The following is a 24,581-nucleotide window of genomic DNA, read 5'->3' as shown; positions in this document are numbered from 1 at the left end:
ATTGTTATTTTGGAAGGTACAACGTAACTGCATAAAGCCTTTAATCGTATCGTAAGAAACTTTTGAAGGCGTGGAAAGTTCCAACAAACTTCTGAAGGACCAATGGAATTGTAGTCTCTGTGGAAATTTTGTATCACAGTAAAAATCATCACGATTCATGAGCTGTTTATGGATCATAATAAAATAATGATGCTGATGCTGCAATGTTAACTTTCCTAATCCTAATTAATTAAGGATTTAAGGTCTAGTTTTTCTTCTCTTTGCTTTTGGAAGTTGTTTCTAACAAACATTACTTTACAGTAAATACGTGATGAAATTTTTTTGACTTGATGTCATGTTCAACAACATTCATGTATTATAAAAGTTTTCCCAACAATGAGGCAAGTGGTATTGTCTTTACTGCACATGAATCATGGTATTGTCTTCTTCTTAGAGATATACAATATCACGAAATTCTACAGAGTTAAAACCAAGAAAACTTTCCAAAGAAAGTGCTGCATATACATGCTACATTGCTACGTAACTAACAGTTAAGATTCCTCTTTGGATGGTGTCAATGTCAATCGTTCCTCGTTCCTCAGCAACAAGACCCAGTATCACCTCCGAGATAACTTAGAAAATTCATAGCGGTGGAGTGCTTAATTGGCTTTGCTCTAATTTCTCATTTTTTAATTCTTGCAAGTGGTGTTGTTTCCGTGTCACCAATGGACACTACTAGTCTTTGTGGAAACTATATAGAACTAGCAACATTTTGGCTCCACATTTTTGTATGTATATCATGGTAATATATTATTAGGTTATTAATAACAATAATGCAAATGACTTGTACGTTGCTAATGTCTTAGTCTTAGTTTAATAGTTTGTTTGGAACTTTTAATTTGTGTTTTTTAAGTCTGAGAGATGCAACAAAACTGCAAGTTGAAGAAGGTTTCAACTGTGGTATGAGTCATGACTAAGGTAATAATATTTATCAATCTTTGGGAATATGCAAGGCATATCCAAGTCATATTAGGTGATTAGTCCGGTGAACTAACTTTAGTTTATTAAAGCATAGAAACAAGATCATGACATTAGATATTTCATATTGCAAAGATCAATTGTAAAATAATATGTGTTTGTGCTGGTTCTACTCTAATTGCCCCTCTGAATTTACTTTAAGAAGACTTTGAAATATTCCTCACTGAATCGTTGCCAATTAATTTCGCACTGGTTCTACTCTATAGAGGTGCACTTAATGACTAACATTAGTTAGGAGCAGCTTATGATGATCTTATTATTAATTTATTATATTTAGTGAATTTCTATGTAAGTTTGGGTTTAACATTTAATTGGGCTGGTAATAGTGAAAACAAACATAGGTTTGTCAAGAAAAAGATATTTGACAAGTTCAATGCAATATTAGAACATCATTGGAGTTCTGTTTTTTCTGTTTGGATCTTTCTTGCTTTTTATATCTTTTCTTATTACCTATTGAACATAAAATGAGCACTCATGCTAGGAATTCATCCCCTAAGAAATGTTCCATCAATTTTTTATACAATGATAAATATTTCATATTGAAAAATAAAAAAGGCCATCTCGAAGTATATTAACAAAAATTTGACTTCAGAATTTTATCTTCAGGCCCTCTAGGAAATTTGTTTTGAGTTGATATTCACAAGAAATGTTATGAGATAGAGATATGTGAAATATGAATATCAACTAGCAATGAATCTTTTAAACTTGGCATACCATAATATGAAGCTAAGATATTTGTACCCAAGTTTTTTTTTTTTAATTTTTAGATATTGACAGAGTTAAGGTTTAACTTTGGCAAAAATAATGTACTTTTTTCCCTTCTGTTAATGTATTAGTGGTGATTTTGTACCTTTTTCCAACAAGAACTTGTTTTTAATTTTATTGAGCTGAATCTTTAATTGGAGATTCTTCACTCACAGTTGCAAGATATAAATGTGACAAATAAACAGAAAGATTTAGAAATTAAATTAAGGAATATTAATTTAAAGTTATAATCTCAACAATTGCATGCATGGTTTGATGACTTTGATCATTCAAGACCCCAATTTGAAAAATGTGATCCTTGTTTTCCATCTTCTTCTCTTAAATCTTCAATGGTTTTAGGATTTCAATAACTTTTGATGGAGACTCAATTTTTTTCTTCTTTCTCATCCTTCCCTTCTAAAATAGTGGCAAGTCCAACTTGTTTCGTGATTTGCATTTATTATCCGTTGTTGCAACAACTCATTGTCCTCATCATCATCAAGATACCAAGAGCATAGATAAGGAAAAAAAAAAGCTGAGATTCCTGTTGTCATGGTAGGCATGCAATAATTTTGTCCTCATCATTATCACTTCTACCTCTACTATTTCTATTGTGTAACCATACTTTATCACCATCGTTATCTCCTCTACTGTCATTATCACCAATACAAATATCATCAACATTAATATTATCTTATTATGCTATTTTTCCCCTTTAAAAGGTCTTAGTACCGCAATGGTCTTTCTCTACTTAACCACCACCACCAGTGAAAGATTTTTTTTTTAAAATAAACTTATTAATAGTTTGTGGGAGTTTAAAATCTCCACAAATTACAAATAAAATTTCTATAAAACTAATTTTCGCTACTATTTAACAAATTTTTTAATAGAGGAGTTGTATTGTCCTAAAACGAAAAGGTTGAGAGTTGAAGTGTTCCTTTTTATTGGATAAGGGGCGCCTTGTCTTTTGTGAAAATGGATAAGAGTCAGATTGGATGTTTACTTAGGTAAAAATATGAAAAGGTAAGGCTAAATATCAAATATTCAAAGATGAATGAGAAGAAATAGTTGAATGAAATATATTTTATAACTCAAACCTATTGAAGAGAAATAACATTAAGGTTGAATACATAGTGTAATTTAAAGAGAAATAAATATTTAGACAACATGAGACTAAAAAATGAATTCGATGGCATAATATAAAGATAAAAAATTACAAGAGGATTGATGAGTTTGGAAAACTCCAAATTAATATGATGATGATCAAACATTGTTAAAAATAATAAAATACAAAATTATTAAATTGGATTTTAATTCACATTTGTTGATTAATAATTTTGTTATTGTAGATTTCTTTGGCGCCAAAAATCACATCAAGCCCAATGTAATATTTAGCTTTTGGTACAAAGAGTTTAATGATATAAGGCTGAATTGTTTTGCAAGTGTTAATTGGGCTAGGATAACAATGAGCAGCCCAAAACTTTCAAATTAAAAGACCAACAAGGCTTGGTCCGAATTGAAGGAAGAAAGAATGAAATGGAATTTGATTGAGTTCGGTTACCTAACCCCACTAGAGGAATGCAATTCAAATTCATTTAACTTGGTTTAATTGCATTGGTAATAGGAGAGAGAAAATTCAAAATTGATTTGATGGCTTTTATTACTCTCACACATTATTAAACATGGGGTTTTGGAAAGTGAAAATTTAACTCATTTTAATTTCTTCCTTTACTTTCATTGAAAGCCTTTCACTCTTCTCTCTCTTCTCTCTCTAGTTTCGGTCACTTCATCTATCAAGAAGAAGATTGAAGATGCAAGTTATCGGAGGTAGAAGCAGAGAAGCTATGAAGAAGCAAGAGGCCAGGGTGATGATGGCCCTTGCAAAAGGAAGATCTACAGTATGGCGTGACTGAGATCTTTACCACTAATGGTAAGATGTGATAAAGAAGCCTCAAGATCACCATGCCTAAAATGGTTGCAATCCAATTCGGTCAGAGAAGAAGATCCCTTAGGTGAGGCTCGTCTCTACTTTTTGTTCATCCATCACAGAAGGTAGCTACTGTAGCTACGTGAGGAAAGAAGCAAAAGTGGAGCAAATAGAGCTGTCAAGGATCAAGTGTTCATCAAGGGTCAGAAATCCTTCTTGGGAACCAAGTCAAGATGGAAGGCTCAAATTGATGAAGCTTAATGAGAAGGGATGAGAGAGAGGTAATTGCATGTTGGTTTTTGCTTTCGGTTCCCTCTCATCTCTCTCTGTCCGAACCGGTTTTAGTGTTGAAGAAGAAGAAGTTGGCTCGGTTGAACCGTTTCAACCTTGGAAGCTTTCCCTTCTATAATAAAGGTGAACGGCCAAGGCTTAAAGCAAGGAGAGTAAGCACAGAATTCTCATAGCTACCCAAGCTAACAGAAGTTCTTCTCTTTCAATGTGTTTCATTTTGTATTTTCTTTAGTTTTGTTTGCCTTGAGTCTCATGGTGAAAAAGACAAACAATGTGAGGTTTGTAAGAAAAAGCCAATGAGCGAAAAAAGGCAGAGGGTACAAAATTAAAGAAAAAGCCATAGATGTCTTAGAGGTCCTTTGTACATCTGTGTTGTGTATCATGATTATGTGGGAATCCCCTTGCAAGTTGGGTTAGCACTTAGTAGTTGAAAGCTTGGTAGGTGACCAAGTCAAGTTTAGGATTGGGGATAGATTCTGGTCTTGTCTCGGATAGGAAGGGTAGTTCCTAGAGAAAATTGGTGTTTGTAATCAAAGATGATTATAGTAAAATTCCATCATTGTTGTGATGGAGACTGGATGTAGACTGCATTGCACTAGCAGCTGAACCAGGATACTTCTTGGTGTAATTCTCTCTTTCTCTTCTACTCCATTTCAGTTTCTGTTCACAGGAGATAAAATTGAAAAATATCTCTTGACTGGTTACGAGACAAAAAGAACAAGTCTCTTGACTAGTTACGAGACAAAAATAAGAAAAGTCTCCAGAAGCTATTAAAAGGCAGAAAGAAACACTCAGCAAAAAAGGACTAAGATTCAACTCCCATTTTTCTTAGCTACTGAATACCATCAAGGATAAAAATATAATAATAAGAATTTTATAACATAATATAAAGATAAAAGGTTATGCCATCTAAAAAAAAATTTTCTAGTGACAAAATAGAGAAATATCAAATATCTAAAGATGGATTTAAAATTGTTAGTTTTTCTTCTAATATATTATAAATATATAAATAAGTACTAGTAGTAATAATAAATAGATAAATAGATTTGAATAGGAAGCATAGGTACCCAATAAAAAAATAAAAAACTATATTAATAGTTTTGGCAACTGTTGAAACGTTCCTCAAGTTGCAATTTTATTGCATCTCTCTTATCATTAAAAACAAAAAAATTATCGGTTCAAAATAAACTCAGCATAAGACATCAATACGTAGAATCTATTCTTAATATATAAAAGTAGATATATAAACATGCACCACATTACTTTTGAAACATTTCTTTTTTCCTACTAATGTCATGTCAGCAATATTGCTTACTTGACACAACTTTAGAATCAACCATTCAATTATTGTCAAATCAACTATTATTTTCAAATCAGCAAAAAAATAAAATATACAAATAAAAAACTAAAATATAGAATCCAATAACTTTGTAACCTCCAAATACATTGAATTCATATTCATATATTTATTATATCTTACCGTTATAAACAATACAATAAATTTATAACCGCAACAATTTATTTATAAATTAAAACTTTAAAAAATGAAAATTATATTTTATTATTATAATTATGTTTATTATAATCATTTTAATTTTTGCCAATGAGTTATACCTCAAATGTCATAGTCTCCCATATTAGTCGCGAGTTCGAGTCTCTGTATCTTTGGTAAAAAAAAAAATAATCATTTTAATTTTTTAGAAGTAACACTAGGTACAAAACGAAACCAAAAAATATGATATTAGACATACATTTTCATATTAGATACAAATAAAAAACTAAAAAATAGAATCCAATAAATTTGTAACATCCAAATACATTGAATTTATATTCCTATATTTATTATATCTTACCGTTATAAACAATACAATAAATTTATAACCGCAACAATTAATTTATTAATTATTATAAATAACTCACTAAAGATAATAAACATCCATATTACAAATGTCATAATAATATTATTAATCATAATAAATTTTACGTTATAAATATTTAAATTCCATACCATTCCATTTAAACTACATATATAAGTCTCTTATCACTATTCCTTCACATAACATCAAATTTAGCACAAAAAAAATTATTTTCGAACTGCAATGAGAATCTGATGATCAGGTATGACAAAAAAAAATCACAGGAACATCATACATTCATACTTACTCAAATACTATATACCTAATGATAACATAAATTGAATATTAGAATAGAAAAAGATCTTCACAATTTTAGCAACTATAAACGAAATTGATGACAAATTAGGATAGAACTATGTTAAATGTAAAAAGTGTCAGAAGAAAGCATATTATAAAAAAAGAAACAACTACATTTGTGGCACATGTAATCAAACACCACAATATCCAACAAGTAGGGGTGTTCATGGTTTGGTTAATCCAAAAACCAAACCAGTTTTTTGGTTAACCAAAAATATAGTATTGGTTAATTAACCAAATTGATTTTACATGATGAAACCGGTTATTAACCGGTTAGTGAAATTCAAAATCGGTTTTTAATCAGTTATTAAAATAAAAATCGGTTTTTAAAAAATAACCGATTTTTATATAAAAATACCAGTTTTTATATAAAAAACCGGTTTTTATATTAAAAAACCGGTTTTTACATTAAAAACCGGTTTTTACACCAAAAACCGGTTTTTATATTAAAAATTGATTTTTATACCATAAAATTGGTTTTTACATGTAAAAATAAATTTTTACACAAAAATTAATATTTTTACATAAAAAAACCCAAACTTTTCAAACCTTTTTTTAATCTATTTTTTTTCTTTCTAAATGATACGAGTAACATTTGTAAATAATGAAATCCCTTCCATTGCTTTTGTTCCTTTTTCTTTCTTATCTCTTTTCAGCATTTTCTATAAATAATTTTTTTCTAATATAAATAATTTTATTTCTAAATGATACGAGTAACTTTTTCTTATCTCCTTTTCTTTCCCCCTCCTCTTCTCTCTTCCTTCTCTCTTTCTCTTTCTCCCCTTCCACTCTTTCTCCCCCTCCCCTCTCTTTCTCTTCCTCTCTCTATCTCTCCCCTCTCTTCTATTTCTCTCTACCCCCTCCTTTCTCTCTCCACTTCTTCCTTCTCTCTCCACTTCTCTTCCTTCTCTCTCTCTCTCTCTCTCTCTCCCATTTTTCTCTCTCATCTTCTTTTTCTTTTCTCTCTCCCCCTTTCTCTTTATCTATCTCTCTCTCCCTTTCCCATCTTTCTCCCCCTCCCCTTTCTTTCTCTCTATCCTTCTCTCCCTCTCTCTCCCCATGCTCTCTCTCTCTCTCCTCCTCTCCCTCTCTCATTCTCTCTCCCCTCCTCTCTTTTCTCTTTCTCCTTCTCTTTTTCTATCTCTCTCTCTCCTTCTTTCTCCCCATCCTCTCTCTCCCCTCCCTCTTTTTCTCTCTTTGTCCTTTTTCTCTCTCTTCGTCTCTTTCTCCTATCCTTCTTCTCTCTTCTTATCTCTCTCCTTTTTTCTTTCTCCTCCTTTATCTTCTCCTCCTCTCTCTCTTCTCTCTCGCTTTAGAGAGAAGAGGAGAACAGAGATAGAAGAGGGATAGAGATTGAGAGAAGGTTGAGAGAGAAAGAGAAAAGAGAGAGTAAGAAAAAAAGAGGAGAAGAAGAGAAAAGGAAGAGAGGAAGAGGAGGAGAGAGAGAAAATGGGATAGAGATAAAGAAGAAAAAGAAAGAGAGAGGAGTGAGAGAGAGAAAGAGAGAAAAGAAAAGAAAAGATGGAGAGAAAGAGAGGGGAGGGAAATGAGAGAGAGAGAGAGGAAGGAGCAGGGAGAGAGAGAGAGAAGGGAAAAAATAGGATAAAGGAGACATAGATAGGAGGGGAGAGAGAGAGAGAGAGAAGGAGAGGAGAGGAGAGAGAGATAGGAGGGGAGAGAGAGAGGATGAGAGATAGAAAAAGAGGAGAGATGATTAAAGAGAGGAAAGAGAGGAGAGAGAGGAAGAGAGAGAAGGGATGGGGAGAAAGAGGGCAAGGAGAAAGAGAGAGGCAGTGAAAGAGCGGAGAGAAGGAGAGAGAGACAGAGAGAGAGAGAGAGGGAGAGAAGGAGAGAGAGAAAGAGGAAAGGGGAGAAAGAGAGAGGGAGAGAAAGATAGAGAGACAAGGGAGAGAGAAAGAAAGCCGAGGTGGAGAGAGATAGAGAGAGAGAGAGAGAAAGATGGGAGAGAGAGAAAGAGAGGAAGAAATGGAAGTAGAGAGACAAGGGAGAGAGCGGAGGAGAGAAAGAGGGAAAAAGAAGAGAGAGAGAGAGAGAGAGAGAGAGAGAGGAGAGAGGATAAAAAGAAAGAGTGAGAGAGAGAGAGAGAAGGGAGGGAGAGAGGGGGGGGAAGGAAGGGGAGAGAGAGGGAGAGGGGAGAAATAGGGGAAAAAAGAGAGATAGGAAAGAGAAATAGAGAGGAGGGAGAGAGAGAGAGAGAGAGAGGGGAGAGAGAGAGAGAGGAGGGGACAAAGAGGAGGAGGAGAAAGAGAAAAATGAGAGAGAGGAAGGTGAGAAGGGAAGAAGAGAGATAGAGAGAGAGAGAGAGAGAGAGAGAGAGAGAGAGAGAGAGGGGGGGAGGAGAGAGAGAGAGAGGGGGGAGAGAGAGGGAGAGAGAGAGAGAGAGAGAGAGAGAGAGAGTATGTAATTTGGTTTTGAAATTAGGTTTTGATTTTAATTTGGTTTTGGTTTTGGTTGACCTGTTAAAAACCGGTTTTTTTAAATTTGGTTTTGGTTAACCAATTTTAAAAAATATGGATATGGTTTTTAAAATGGTTTTATTAAACTAGTTAACCAAAATGTGGTTATGGTTTTTTAACCGGTTAACCACATTTTGGTTTTTTTATGCACACCCCTACCAACAAGAAGGTAACTCTATATACTTTTCATAATCTCATCTATCAAATTATTAGTTGCTAGCCCAATACTTATTTTAGGTTCAGAATTCAATTAAAGGTTTTAGATCAAAGTGTTACAACAACTTTTGTACTATTTGATGGCGACGCAAAAAACTTATTGGGCACAACTGCTTCAAATCTAATGACATTTCAGAAAAATAATGACATTGAAGCACCACCCCATCAAGAGATTAAGGAGAAAGAAAACCATACAAATTCAAGACACATCTTCGAAAGAAGAACATACATACAAAGATGGAACCAAATAACACAATAGAAAGTGTATCAAACTCAACAATTCATAAAGAACATGTCTTCACAAGAACCTACGACAAAAAGAAGAAAGCACCAACTCTAACAACCAACAAAAAAAAGAGGACGAGCGCCACATAAGATGACTAAGTCCATCAACTAAAACAAATGCAAAAATCAAATCACTAAATAAAAATGTCACTTTGTACAACTCCAACATCCAAATCTTTTGTATTACAAATTATTTAAAATAAAACACCTTTTAAATTTAGCTTCAATTTACACATATTTAATTTATTTCTACAAAATATAATATTTTTAAATATTTATTATATATTATCATTAATTTACCATCCCGCGTATGACGCGGGTCTCATTCTAGTTTATTTTTAAAAAGAATCCAGAAGACAGGTACCACGTGAAGATGTAAAGACATTGTCTATTGGCACAATATTTTTTAACCATATATTGTTACCATGATGGCATGATTCATGTGCAGCTATATATTTCTATAGTTTTTATATGTTATTACCATCATTATTGTTATTAATAACCTCATAACATAATATATATTGCCATGATATTTTCGTACATGCATGTGCTGCAACATGATGTTGCTTGTTTATTTAGCCACTTTTATATAATTAATTAATTTTCCAAAGACTAGTGTCCGTGGACTTCAAAGAAGAATTATTAGATCAAAGCCAGCTTGCAACTCCATAGAGTTCACTGCCTTGACACCATTGTTCTCTTACCTTTGTCTGAAAATCCATTCACTTTGCTGTTGCTAAGATCATATCATGGCTGGTACACTTGTTGGGGGAGCTTTGCTTTCTGGCTTCATTAACGTTATCTTTGACAGGTTTATTACAACGGATGCGGTCAACCTGGTCTTGGGCAAGAAGCTTGGTCCTGACTTAGTTGAAAGGCTGAAGATTTCTCTGCTTGCTGCTGATGCTCTGGTTGGTGATGCTGAGTTCAAGCAATTGGACAACCCTTCTGTGAGGGAGTGGCTTAACAGTCTGAGGGATGCTGTTTATGTGGCCGATGACTTGCTGGACGCTGTGCTCACCAAAGCCGCCACTCGAAAGGAGGTACGTTCTTTCTGGCCTGTTAGCTTCCTCGACCGGGATAGGAAGATTGTAGATAAGATGGAAGGGGTGGTTAGAAGAATAGAATTTCTTGTAAAGCAAAAAGATTTCCTTGGTCTTGAAAAGAGTTCCTATAGGGACTTTTTGTCATGGAGAATTCCATCCACATCTCTGGTGGAAGGTAATATCCTTGGCAGGGAAAAGGACCAACAGGAAATCATCAAGATATTAAATGATAACAGAGAAAATCAGTTGTCTGTAATTCCTATTGTGGGCATAGGTGGGGTTGGAAAAACAACTTTAGCACAATGGCTGTACAATAATGACAAGTTGATGGAGGGTTTTCAAGTCAAAGAATGGGTTTGTGTCTCTGAAGACTTTAATGTTGTTCAGGTTACAAAGAATATTATAGGTCAAACTGCTCGTAATACAGAGGATTTCAATTCACTTCAACTTGAACTGACGGAAAAATTGTCTGAAAAGAAGTTCTTTATTGTGTTAGACGATGTTTGGAGTGATGATGGTGATGTCTGGAAGAAATTTAGAACCCCCTTTCAATATGGGGTAAAGGGAAGTACAGTCTATTTTTAATATATAAAAGTAGATACATTAGTTTACCCACATTACTTTTAAGTCATTTCTCTTCTCCTATTAACGCCATGTCAGCAGCATCGCTTACTTGGCAAAATTTTAAAATCAACCACTCAAATCTTGCTAAATCAGTTATTATTTCCAAATAAAAAAAATAAAAATAAAAATATACAAAAAAAACTAAAAAAAACACAATAAAAACCAACAGCTTAACACAATAAATAATTTTTCTCAAATCAATCCTTATTTCTAAAACAACAAAAACACAAATTAACATTTGCCTAGAAAAAAAAACTGGGAAAACCAAAGAGTCTATTACCTTTCTCATATTTCTCGAAACCCTCTTCCTCTCAACACCTCTCCATACCAAAATCCTATTACTTGCATCATCTTCCAATCCCATGAGCCATTGCGCTTTTCCCAAAACAAATTGTCCATCACGATTCCGGCGGAGCCGCATTGCATAAATTGCAAAAACCAGGCCAAACTCCAGTTCTTCTGTTGCAGTTTCTCTGCGGGAGCTCGATTCCAGACCCCAGGTATTTTTCTATAGATTTTTCAATTTGTCCTTTACTCTTTTCATTCCGTTGTTCAATAACATTTTCAATAGCCCTATTTATTTGTAATTAATAGTAACATTTTAATTGTGAAATCATTACAAGTAGCACAGATTTATGTATTCATCTTTTTTAACAAGTTCTATCCAACGCGTCACAACCAAAATTAATGTCCATTAAAATTATTGCTCCCTATATACTGTCCATTGCAATATTTGAGCATCAAATTATAAATTGTTATTCTACATTTGTAGTACTGCTTCCACAATTTACATTTATGTGTTCCTCTTTTTCAAATTGTTATTCCACATGTGTAGTATTGCTTTCACAATTTAGTTGGAATGGATTATCATTCTTTGACCATGTCTTATTCTCTTTGTTGTAGAAGGATTTTTCAGTGGCAATGACAGAGTTAGCTAGATTAAAGAGGAGGAGAGCAATCCTTTCGAAAAAAGAAGACAAGAGGATATGTGCCTCCAACATATGATTATGCAGTTTGGTTTGTTTAACATAATTTTGATTGCACCTTCTTTATTTTATTGTAAATTGATTCCTAAGGTGATTTTGATGCCTATTTTAAAAATGTAAAAACACGGTTATTTGAAACACTTAGATCTATCCAATTTAGACAAGCAAGGTGAGGAGAAAGCAATATCTTTAAGTCAAGGAGGAGTGTCAATTTAGCTTCCACATCAGGTTAGTACAAAAGAGTTTTATAATATATTTTGTTCTATTTTTTGTATTGATTTTTGGTAAAAAAAAATATTCTGCTGTAATTGTTTACGAATCATTCTGTATGATTTAAATGAAATATTTTCTATCGTATTTAAAATTCTATCAATGTGTGAAAAAGGGATCTTTTTTAAAAAAATTACTTCAATAATAATTTTGCAACCCTCAAAGAAAAAGGAATGTCTTAAGTTAAGGAGTATTGCCAATTCAGCTTTCACTTTGGGTGAGTACAAATTATTTTGTAACATGTTTTGTTCTAATTGTTGCTACTCATAGCTAATTAATAGGGAAGAATCTGTATAGTTTATTGTAATTATTTGATGTAGGATGCAAATGAAATCTTTTGCATTATATTTAAAATCATAGAAATATGTGAAAAAAGGGGATATTTTAAAAAAAAATCACATCAATAGTAATTTTGCAATCCATAAAAAAATATGGATATCCTTCCAGTTTTATTGTGTAATATTTTCCAATCCATTAGTTCAATCCAATTGTTGAGAAATAAATTGAGAAGCCTACTTGTATTTTTAATACTTCTTCATGGTATATTTTCTCCTTAAAACTACATTTCATCGAAGTTTTTTGTTTACAGGTGGACAATCATCATGTATTCATAGCTTACCTTCAAGACCTATTGTGGCTTTATTGTATATCTTTCACTCCGCAGATAATACAAATAATGAGATGGAAAATATGCTGTGTTTTGAGAGGCAAAATGCAAAAGAAGGCAATTATTAAAAAAAAAGATCTGTTCGATCTACTCAAAATTTAAGTATACCTACTTTCAGCAATAGTTTCTTCCTATTTTTCTAAAAGTAAATTTTAAATTTCATTACTCATAATTAATTCTTTTCGTTTTTTTACACTGTAGCATGCAATCCAGAAATTCAACCAACTACTTTCTCAATGATGGTTGTTTTTAATCGAGCAAACCAATGCTCAAGTAAGTGGCCAATTTTATTTTTTAATTTTCCTTTAACATTATAGCTCAAAATTAAGGCAACTAAATGTTTGAGTGAACTCTTTTATTACAAACTGATTCTTTAAGTATTAATTTAATTTGATTGCAAATATATCATTTAAATTATGTTCTTTATTTCAATTTTTACAAATTTGACTAATGAAGTATGAAATTTCGGAAGACCAACATGCGTCTGTGAGTATTGTGGCACAATACTTTGGTACGAAGAAAGGACCCACAAAACCAAAAATACAATTCATCCGAAATTTTTCATTTGTTGTTTGGAAGGAAGAGTCCAATTGCCATTGTTAAAAACCCTCCTCTTTTGCTACATAATTTACTAGATTACCATGGAAGCAACATTACAAAAAATTTTAGGAAGCATATTCGCATCTATAATGCATCCTTTGCTTTTTTATGTCTATGGATGGAAAAATTGATCATAAAATTAATAAACATGGTGGCCCATATACTTTTCACATTAATAGTCAAAATTACTATTTTCTTGAATCTTTGGTTTCTTTAGATAGGAGGAAAGGTAAATTTGCACAGCTTTATATCCATGACACAACTAATGAGATATCAAATAGAATAGGAGTGTTCAACAATGATGATAGAAGTAGCCCCCTTAAAGAGAAAGTTGTGAGAGATCTAATTCGTATGTTTGAATAATTCACACAGCTGACTTATGGGTATTTCATAACTAATAAGTCTCTCAAAATTTAATTTATTTATTTAATTATTCAATTTAACAAATATAACAAAATCCTAAACAGGACTGATCAATATGAAAAAATAATGGAGATATTAAGCCAAGACAATGCCAACACAAATCTTTAGAACAAAATGATTAGAAATCGAATAACTATTCAAGATCTAATGGCCATGCAATAGGAATCTGATGATCAGGTATGACAAAAAAAACTCGCAACATGCATCATACATTCATACTTACTCAAATACCATATACCTAATAATAACATAAATTGAATATTGGAATAGAAAAAGATCTTCGCAATTTTAGCAACTATAAACGAAATTGATGACAAATTTGGATGGAACTATGTTGAATGTGAAAAGTGTCATAAGAAACCATATAAAAAAGGAGACAACTACATTTGTGGTACATGTAATCAAACACCACAATATCCAACCATAAGATAATTCTATATACTTTTCATAATCTCATCTATCAAATTATTAGTTACTAATCTAATACTTATTTTAGGTTCAAAATTCAATTAAAGATTTCAGATCAAAGTGCTACAACAACTTTTGTATTATTTGATGGCGAAGCAAAAAAAATTGTTAGGCACAACTGTTTCAAATCTAATAACACTCCAGGAAAGTAATGATTGATCATTGAAGCACCACCCCATTTGAAAAACTTGTGCAACCTCACACTTATATTTGAAGTCAAACTAAATAACTTTAATCTCAAAGAAGGTTCTCAACAATACACTGTTGCCAAGATATTTGTTGCAACTAAAAATACCGAACCTCAACACCCATTACAACAAATAAAACAGGTAATTCTAAAAAAATCACTTATTCAAGACATTATTTTCATTTTTAATTTAAATTATTCATTGATTATAGGAACCAATTTCGCCAACACTAATATCATCAGACGAAAATCACATACCTATCAAGAAATTGATGTAGGATTACCATGTGTTCATAACACGCAGCGGAAAAAAAAAGTAATCCTAAAGATCTATTTTGTGCTTAAACTTTATTCCAATAATAAATATATATAGTAGATCAGATCTAAATACCTGAGTACACTAGTAAAAATCTTTTTCTCCTCCGATGGTACGAAGGCGCTATGCGTATCCACACCGAGACCAACCTTTGCTGTCAACTCCTTGACCAATGGACATCTGATCTAAATTGAGAAACCTCTTGCAACTCTTTGCACGCCATAAAATTCTTCTCCAAGAATTAGGCTCACATACATTTATGTGTGTAGAGGTAAAGGAATAAAACCCTTGTTATTCTCTCGTGTTTTTCCTGTACTCTTGACGTACATATATATAGTATGAGATTTGTTATTGATTTTAAATCTGATTCTCAATTCAAATTTAAATCATATCTTGAAATTCCAAATCTGAATCTTTCAAATTTTATGAATCATATCATAACAATTTAAAACATAATCAATTTGGATCTCATCCAAATTTATAATTCAAATTCAGAAATAGAATAACTAATTATTCTCAAATCTCATTTAATATTATCAATTATCATATTATTATTATATTCTTGGTGCTAGCAAAGAATATAATAATATTCCATTTGAATTAATATAATTATTTATTTGATCAAATCAAAATAATAATTAAATAATTCTATAGCAAAGGTTAGAACACTCGTTAGTGTGTGACCCCATAGGTTCAATACTAAGCGGGTAGTAAATTAGTCGTACTAAATTTACTAATCAAGGTTGGCGTCTAGCAACACTCCTCAACGACCCGATAGTATGAAGTAATATATTTTTACTAAGAACCTCAGAAGAACAAAGTATAATTCCTTCCATCTTTCCAGCTCTTGGTTAACCCTTAGAGTATGGTTTAATTGTCAAACTCTAACTTGTTACCATTATTATAATGAATTGTGAATGACCTAAGAAACTCATTTCTTCATTAAGAAATCTCATTTCTGGCCATTCAATCTCCTTGGCCAAGGTTTATTCATCTCAGTCACTATAATCATAGAGCTCAAACTCTTTACCGATAGTTGATGGATTCCTTATTGACTAATCATTAATTCTACAAGTATATAAATCATACCCAATATCCATTCAACTAGCACCCTAGGGTATTAGGTGTCCGGAATCAAAGTATAATAAATACATTGTTAATTACTATGACAGTCGCAGGTCAAAGGAAATTCTATTACTATGTTCCTCTTGAGAATATCCTATTGACAAATATACGGTAATTATAACCATTAGAAATTCTCAAAGTGAGTCAGTTCAATGGTTATATCTCTATATGCACCATATATATATAATTTAATAAATGAGATCTATTAATCTTCATCCAATGAAGACCATTATATATATATTGATCTTTCTGGATTATTAATGTCCTTTTTAATAATCCTATGACCAAGAACAATTTAGATTAAATTATAAAAGATTTATCTCTCAATATTATGATCACTATCACAATGATAAATCTCTAAATTTAATCAAGGACCTTATTATATTAATATTTTAATATAATAACAATAACAAATTATTTGACACATGATTGATTAGATTATGGTCATACTACTTATTCCCAACAATCTCCCACTTGCACGAGAGCCAATCATGATAGATTGGATCTTGGGCATACTATTATCTCAATAATCTCCCACTTGCACTAGAGCCAATCAATCATGTTTATAATTTTCAATGCACATTTGTGTTTATCAAAACTCTTTTGACCTTAAACACCTTAGCTTTTGAGCATGTTTGCTTGACCTTTTGTAAAATACACTTAGTGCATAATAAATATCACGTTTTCTTAAAACATGAAATCTCCCACTACAATAGTGCATAATTTTATTTTAAGGACAATCCTTATTGAACATGATTATAAAAAGTCTAAGTAACCATTAGATCTATCTTTATAAAATTGTATCATTATACAAATAAACTACTTTTTCAAAAAGTTAGTTTGTACTCCCACTCTTTCTTTAAGATGGAATCCATTTTCTAAAAAGGTGTTTTACCTCTTATCATAGACACTTTGTCATAAGAAGAGTGATAAAAATAATCTCATTATTTCTTTAGGGTAACCAATAAATCTTATTTAATGGACCTAATATCAATTCTATTGTTGTGCAATCTCTTAACACATTTAAGACATCTCCAAACTCTAATGTTCTTTGAATTTCAACTTATGTCTTTTCCATATCTCATATGGGTAAAAAAATTGATTTAATGAGAAATTTGTTAATTTAGCAACATTTTAAAATATAGTCCAAATATTTAACAAATAGTGATCCTCAATTAAATCAAATTTCATGTTTCTTTAAACATGATAGAGTACATAGAGTACTAATATTTGTGCGTTGAGAGAATCTCATTCTCTATTCAATAGAATATCAATTAGATGTTAGAGATTTTACTTTAAACTCTTATAATAAAAATACTCAATATCTTTATTAATAGTCAAACCAACCCTTAAGAGCAATTTTAATTGGCATCCTCAATACTCATATTGAGTTTTTCTAAAAAGATCACAAACATTAATCATATTAAGGACAATTATAAATTGTTTGAAACAAAATAAATCTCCAAAAATACTTGCAAGAACAATTTTTGCTAAAGCCATTTGGCTAATAGAATTCCAACTTCTAAAATTGTTTAATTCAAAATATATTGTCTAATACTCCTACTAATTTAAATAAAATCTTTGATAGTCGTACTATCTTGCTTTGGGCATTATACATCTTCTCAAGATGTTTAATAATAAATAGTAGGTTGTCTTTGAAATTGAAACTCATGAGTGTCAAAACAACCCATGTTGCAATAAAGCAATGTTTCAAATTCTTCACAACTTCTAATCATTCCATAACCAAATTTATTGGAGAATATTATTTCAATAAGATTATCTTGTCTATGATAACTCTTTCATACATAAGAACAATTCTCAATGTATAACTAATTTATTACTTTCAATTATGCCATACGAAAGATGGACATATTTAAAAAATATGAAAGTAAATTAAGAAATCTATATTTCTGTTAAAATTATTTAGAATCATGAATGAGTACCTTGGTTGTCAAGTTGTTACTCATACCTATTCTAAATAAACATGATTAAATTGTATCACATACAATTATAATCCCAAATAATTATCTGGTTATCAAACAATTATTTAACTGAATTATATTTTATACCCTAGGTTGTCTAGGTTCAAGTATAAAATTAATTCTCCTTATGTATTATCATATACATCAATAAATTCTATCCATGATTACAAGTCGTCTGGTTGTCAGGTCGTACCTTGTAAACAAGAGATAAATTTATTTTTGACAATATCTTAACTTTTAGGACTTATCTCTATTGTTAGAGAATTTTTATCAGTACTCATGGATTAAATTTTATACTCCCAGGTTGTCTAGGAAAAATATAAAATTAAATCTCTAATACATCAAATGTATATACTGATTGTTATCTTGAAAATAAAACTCCTGGTTGTCAGGTCGCTCTTTATAATCAAGAACATTAGAAAAACTAATTTCTAAAATTATAGTGTTCAAAACACATCAATCAAATCAAAATTTGATTTTTCATGTACTAACGTTTAGCCTTAACAAATTTATCAAATTAAATTTGACCTTTATATATACACATATAAAAAAAACGAACAAAAGATATTTTGCATCTTATTCCTTTTATTGTGATCAAAATCACAATAAAATTTAATAAATAAATAAAATCAAACAAAATATTTGATTTATAAATATGACTTTTATATTAAAAAATGATAATTTAATCACAATTAAATAATTAAAATAAATTAACTATTAATTTATTAGAAAACTATCTCAATGGAAATAAATACATCATATGCTTAAAAAAAAATTTGAATTAATCCTATTAATTCGCAAAATTTAAGAAAATAGGAATAAAAATTTAAACACAAAAAAGCCAAAGCTCTGATACCACTGTAGGATTACCATGTGTTCATAACACGCAGCGGAAAAAAAAAGTAATCCTAAAGATCTATTTTGTACTTAAACTTTATTCCAATAATAAATATATATAGTAGATCAGATCTAAATACCTGAGTACACTAGTAAAAATCTTTTTCTCCTTCGATGGTACGAAGGCGCTATGCGTATCCACACCGAGACCAACCTTTGCTGTCAACTCCTTGACCAATGGACATCTGATCTAAATTGAGAAACCTCTTGCAACTCTTTGCACGCCATAAAATTCTTCTCCAAGAATTAGGCTCACATACATTTATGTGTGTAGTGGTAAAGGAATAAAACCCTTGTTATTCTCTCGTGTTTTTCCTGTACTCTTGACGTACATATATATAGTATGAGATTTGTTATTGATTTTAAATCTGATTCTCAATTCAAATTTAAATCATATCTTGAAATTCCAAATCTGAATCTTTCAAATTTTATGAATCATATCATAACAATTTAAACATAATCAATTTGGATCTCATCCAAATTTATAATTCAAATTCAGAAATAGAATAACTAATTATTCTCAAATCTCATTTAATATTATCAATTATCATATTATTATTATATTCTTGGTGCTAGCAAAGAATATAATAATATTCAATTTGAATTAATATAATTATTTATTTGATCAAATCAAAATAATAATTAAATAATTCTATAGCAAAGGTTAGAACACTCGTTAGTGTGTGACCCCATAGGTTCAATACTAAGCGGGTAGTAAATTAGTCGTACTAAATTTACTAATCAAGGTTGGCGTCTAGCAACACTCCTCAACGACCCGATAGTATGAAGTAATATATTTTTACTAAGAACCTCAGAAGAACAAAGTATAATTCCTTCCATCTTTCCAGCTCTTGGTTAACCCTTAGAGTATGGTTTAATTGTCAAACTCTAACTTGTTACCATTATTATAATGAATTGTGAATGACCTAAGAAACTCATTTCTTCATTCATTCAATCTCCTTGGCCAAGGTTTTATTCATCTCAGTCACTATAATCATAGAGCTCAAACTCTTTACCGATAGTTGATGGATTCCTTATTGACTAATCATTAATTCTACAAGTATCTAAATCATACCCAATATCCATTCAACTAACACCCTAGGGTATTAGGTGTCCGGAATCAAAGTATAATAAATACATTGTTAATTACTATGACAGTCGCAGGTCAAAGGAAATTCTATTACTATGTTCCTCTTGAGAATATCCTATTGACAAATATACGGTAATTATAACCATTAGGAATTCTCAAAGTGAGTCAGTTCAATGGTTATATCTCTATATGCACCATCTATATATATAATTTAATAAATGAGATCTATTAATCTTCATCCAATGAAGACCATTATATATATATATATATTGATCTTTCTGGATTATTAATGTCCTTTTTAATAATCCTATGACCAAGAACAATTTAGATTAAATTATAAAAGATTTATCTCTCAATATTATGATCACTATCACAATGATAAATCTCTAAATTTAATCAAGGACCTTATTATATTAATATTTTAATATAATAACAATAACAAATTATTTGACACATGATTGATTAGATTATGGTCATACTACTTATTCCCAACAATTGAGGAGAAAGAAAATCATACAAATTCAAGACACATTTTCGGAAGAAGAACATACATACAAAGATGGAACAAACAACACAAAAGAAAGTGCATACAACTCAACAATTTATAAAGAATATGCATTCATAAGAACCTACGATCGAAAGAAGAAAGTAACAACTTTAACAACAACCAATAAAGAAAAAGGAGGATGAGCACTACATAAGAAGACCAGATCCATCAATTAAAACAAATGCAAAAATCAAACCACCAAATATAAATTTCACCTTGTACAACTCCAACATCCAAGTACTTTGAACTACAAATTATTTTAAATAAAACACCTTTTAAATTTATTTTTAATTTATATATATTTAATTTAATTCTACAAAATATAATTATTTTTAATATTTATTATATACTATCTTTAATTTACCGTGCCTCGTATCGCGCGGGTCTCATTCTAGTTCTTGTAACAACTCGTGTCAAAGAGGTTGCCTCTGTAGTCCAAACTTGTCCCCCTTACATTCTCAGTGAGTTGTCTGAGGATTGTTGTTGGTCAGTGTTTGCAAACAATGTTTGTTTTCCAGAATCAAATGGGGATCCAAAACTAGAAGAAATCGGTAGAAAGATAGCCAAGAAGTGTAAGGGGTTGCCATTAGCTGCAGAGACACTTGGAAGCTTGTTGCGAACAAAACATGATGTTAAGGAATGGGAAGCTGTATTAATAAGTGATATTTGGGAATTTTCTGTGAAGAACAGTAAAATAATTCCTGCATTATTAATCAGTTACTTTCATCTTCCTGCACATTTAAAACGTTGTTTTGTTTATTGTTCATTGTATCCCAAAGATTGTCGTTTTTGTAAAGATGAACTAATTTTGCTATGGATGGCCGAAGATCTTTTAAGGCCACCAAATAGAGGGGAGAGTTTATTCGAAGTTGGTAGCAAATGTTTTGATGAACTAGCTTCTAGGTTGTTTTTCAAAAGACATGATCACTATGCTTCTGAGAGCTTTGTGATGCATGACCTTTTACATGATTTAGCACTGTTCCTTGCTGGAGACTTCTATGGTAGATTTGAAGAGCTTGGTGATGCAGTGAATGTGTATACTCGAACTCGTCATTTGTCTTATGAAAGTTCGAATCTAGTCTCAGAAAATTTTAGTTCCATCAGTAAAGTTGAATCTTTGAGGACATTTTTGTCAACTAATGTCTTTTCAAAGTCAGATAACATTGATGATGTAACATGTAATCCAATATTGAAGCTCAAATATTTGAGAGTTTTGTCACTTCCATCCTTCAAAGCACTTGATGTATTGCCTCGTCTAATAGGTAAATTAACCTATTTGCGTTACTTGGATCTCTCTAGGACATGTATTAGGACACTGCCAGAATCATTGTGTGACTTGTACAATCTACAAACATTGAAGCTGGCATGTTGTTCTAGTTTGACTAAGTTACCCAATGGCATGCATAAACTTGTGAATTTGCAACATCTCAATATTTCGGGTACTGATTTGAAAGAAATGCCAAGAGGAATGAGCAAATTGCAACACCTGCACACATTAAGCTACTTTATCGTGGGCAAGCATAAAGATAATGGAATCCAGGAATTAGAGCTATTAAATCTTCATGGATACTTTGAGATTCAAAAATTGGAGAATGTCCTTGATGTGAAAGAAGCAAGGAGTGCAAGGATAATAGATAAGAAGAACATTGATAACTTAATGTTGGAATGGTCTTCAGGTGATTATATAGTTTCAAGAACACAAACTGAAAGAGATATACTCGACAGCTTGCAACCGCACCATGGCTTGGAAGTGTTGCAAATCAGGGGATACAAGGGTACAATATTTCCAAATTGGATGGGGCATTGTTCTTACCAAAACATGACTGATGTGTCTATGGAGTCTTGCAAGAATTGTTGCATGTTGCCTTCACTTGGACAGCTGCCATCTCTTAAGTCCCTTTGCATTGAAGGTTTTCATCAGCTGAGGAGTATTGGTATGGAGTTTTACAAGAATGAAGGCGATCATCATTCTTCGCTTCTTGCACCGTTTCCCTCATTGGAGATTTTGGAGTTCAATAACATGCCATGTTGGGAGGTGTGGCACTTACCTGACTCAAAAACTTTTCCTCGACTCACGAAGCTTCGGATAAGAGATTGTCCGGTGTTAAAGGGAGATATGCTTGGCCGGGTATTCTTGAGAATCATTTCTTCATTGTGGGATGTTTCAAAAGTTCGCAGACTAGATATACGTACGGATTATGGAGAGTCTGAGATGTCACTTATTGGAGAGGATATGGTATCAATTAAGGGATGTGAATCTATGCTGAAGTTTGTACTTCAGGCAATGAGTGTCAACCATCTAAGTTGCCTCAAAGATATCTATATCTCACGTTGGTCGCTTGATGTACTCTTCCGGGACAATTGTGTACTCAAATCTTTGCAAACTCTGAGAATATGGGGATGCAGCAAGCTGAAATTCCCCCAGCAACAGCAAAAGTACAGTTTAGTAGAGCTATACATAGAAGGAAACTGTGATTCACTGACCTCATTGTCGTTGGATGACTTCCCCAATCTTAAGACTCTTACTATATCAGAGTGTGAGAATCTAGAATCAGTTTCATTGTCAGAGCCATCACATGCTTCTCTTCAACGTCTCACCATCTTTAAATGCTGCAAATTTGTGTCATTCACAGGAAAAGGACTGGCTGCACCCAACTTGACTCGTCTTGAGGTCAGCTTCTGCACCAAGTTGAAGGCATTGCCACATGATATGAATACTCTTCTCCCAAGTTTACAGTCTCTCGAGATAGAGGGCTGCTGGGAAATTTGTAGGTTACCAGAGGCTGGTTTGCCACCTAACCTGAAACAGCTTATTATTGGGAAACAATGGAGGGGTCTATCGTCGATGCGCAACTTGGACACCCTCACTCATCTTATCATTGATGGTTCTGGCAGTGAGAATGTGAAGTCATTCCCTGAGGCCGGTTCGCTGCCTCACCTTCCCTCTCTTACCACTTTGAAGATCAGTCAGTTTAGTAATTTGGAGACATTAGAGTGCAACCAATTTCTCTGCCTCACCTCCCTCCAACATTTAATAATTGAACGATGTGAGAAGCTGGAGAATATGGCAGGAGAAAAGCTGCCTTCCTCTCTATTGCTACTTGAAATTGACTACTGTCATTTGCTGGGAGAACACTGCAAGAACAAGCATCAACAAATTTGGCCCAAAATTTCCCAGATCCCATCCATTCAAGTTGGTACCAAAGAAGTGTTTCTATGGAGAACTGGTAGGTCATTCTCTAATCTTCATGTTTCTCATGCAACTACAATTAAACAAATGTATTAAACAAATGGATGAACCAAATTTACTGTTTTGACCGTCTTTGCAGATCGCTACACGTACAGAGGTAAAAGGATGCAGATGGCTAGGATTCCACCATATGTGTAGGAATTAATAATCCTGAGTTTGTTCGAGGCAATAAACTGGAGTTGTATGTTAGGAATCAGAAGAGGTGGTTTCTATTTTTAGCTGCAGGTTGGTTTGATTACTCCATTATACTTTAGAATTTACTTTGCTGTTTCATTTGGAAAAAAGGAAAAAGTTATGAAAGCTTTATTTGAGAAGGAATTAGTTATGTGTGCACTTCATGACAAAATGGCCTTTGCCACTGTTTGATGTTTATGCTGAATTAAGTTGTATATAGCAACTTAAGTTTGTATATTTTTTTTTGTTGATTTGGAAATAATAGTTGATTTGGCAAAAATTGAGTGATTGATTCTAAAATTTTGCCAAATAAGCGATGTTGCTGACATGATATTAGTAAGAGGTGAAAGATGTGTGAGTAAACTTATGCATCTATTTTTATATATTAAGAATAGATAGATAGATGTTTAAATTTGTAGTGTTCATCTTTGGAATATAATGAACAAATATTTATTTTACTATTGGTGGCTCCTGACTAAGTAGTAAGAGAATTCCAAATTGAACTCATGTATTAGCATTGGATATCAACGATAAAACAACAAAGAAATATACAAATAAAAAGAAAAAGAAAAGCTATGATTTGATGTGAATTGATATTCACAACTCCTTCACCTGTTATGCTCCTTCATGCTAATAGCAACTTTATCATCTTTTCTCCCCATTTGCTATTATCTTTCAATCTTATTTTTTCTTTGGAAAAACGAAAGTAAAGGTGGAAAATGATTCTTCATTTCTTCTGCTTGCTTTGACTGAAACTGG

General features: G+C 32.0%; 1 protein-coding gene across 1 annotated transcript; it reads left to right on the top strand.

Annotated features, from left to right (window-relative positions):
• Nucleotides 1-9,919: 9,919 nt before the first annotated feature.
• On the top strand, nucleotides 9,920-23,503 carry LOC130962370 (putative disease resistance protein At3g14460). Its single transcript, XM_057888593.1, has 3 exons — nucleotides 9,920-10,789; nucleotides 20,874-23,364; nucleotides 23,454-23,503. The coding sequence occupies exons 1-3, from the start codon at nucleotides 9,920-9,922 to the stop codon at nucleotides 23,501-23,503; spliced, it is 3,411 nt and encodes a 1,136-aa protein (XP_057744576.1).
• The last annotated feature ends 1,078 nt before the right edge of the window (nucleotides 23,504-24,581 follow it).

Source organism: Arachis stenosperma, chromosome 2, assembly GCF_014773155.1.
Source record: "Arachis stenosperma cultivar V10309 chromosome 2, arast.V10309.gnm1.PFL2, whole genome shotgun sequence".
NCBI classification, from domain to species: domain Eukaryota; kingdom Viridiplantae; phylum Streptophyta; class Magnoliopsida; order Fabales; family Fabaceae; genus Arachis; species Arachis stenosperma.
Note: the sequence above shows the minus strand (reverse complement) of the source record. Positions and strands in the feature narration are given on the sequence as shown.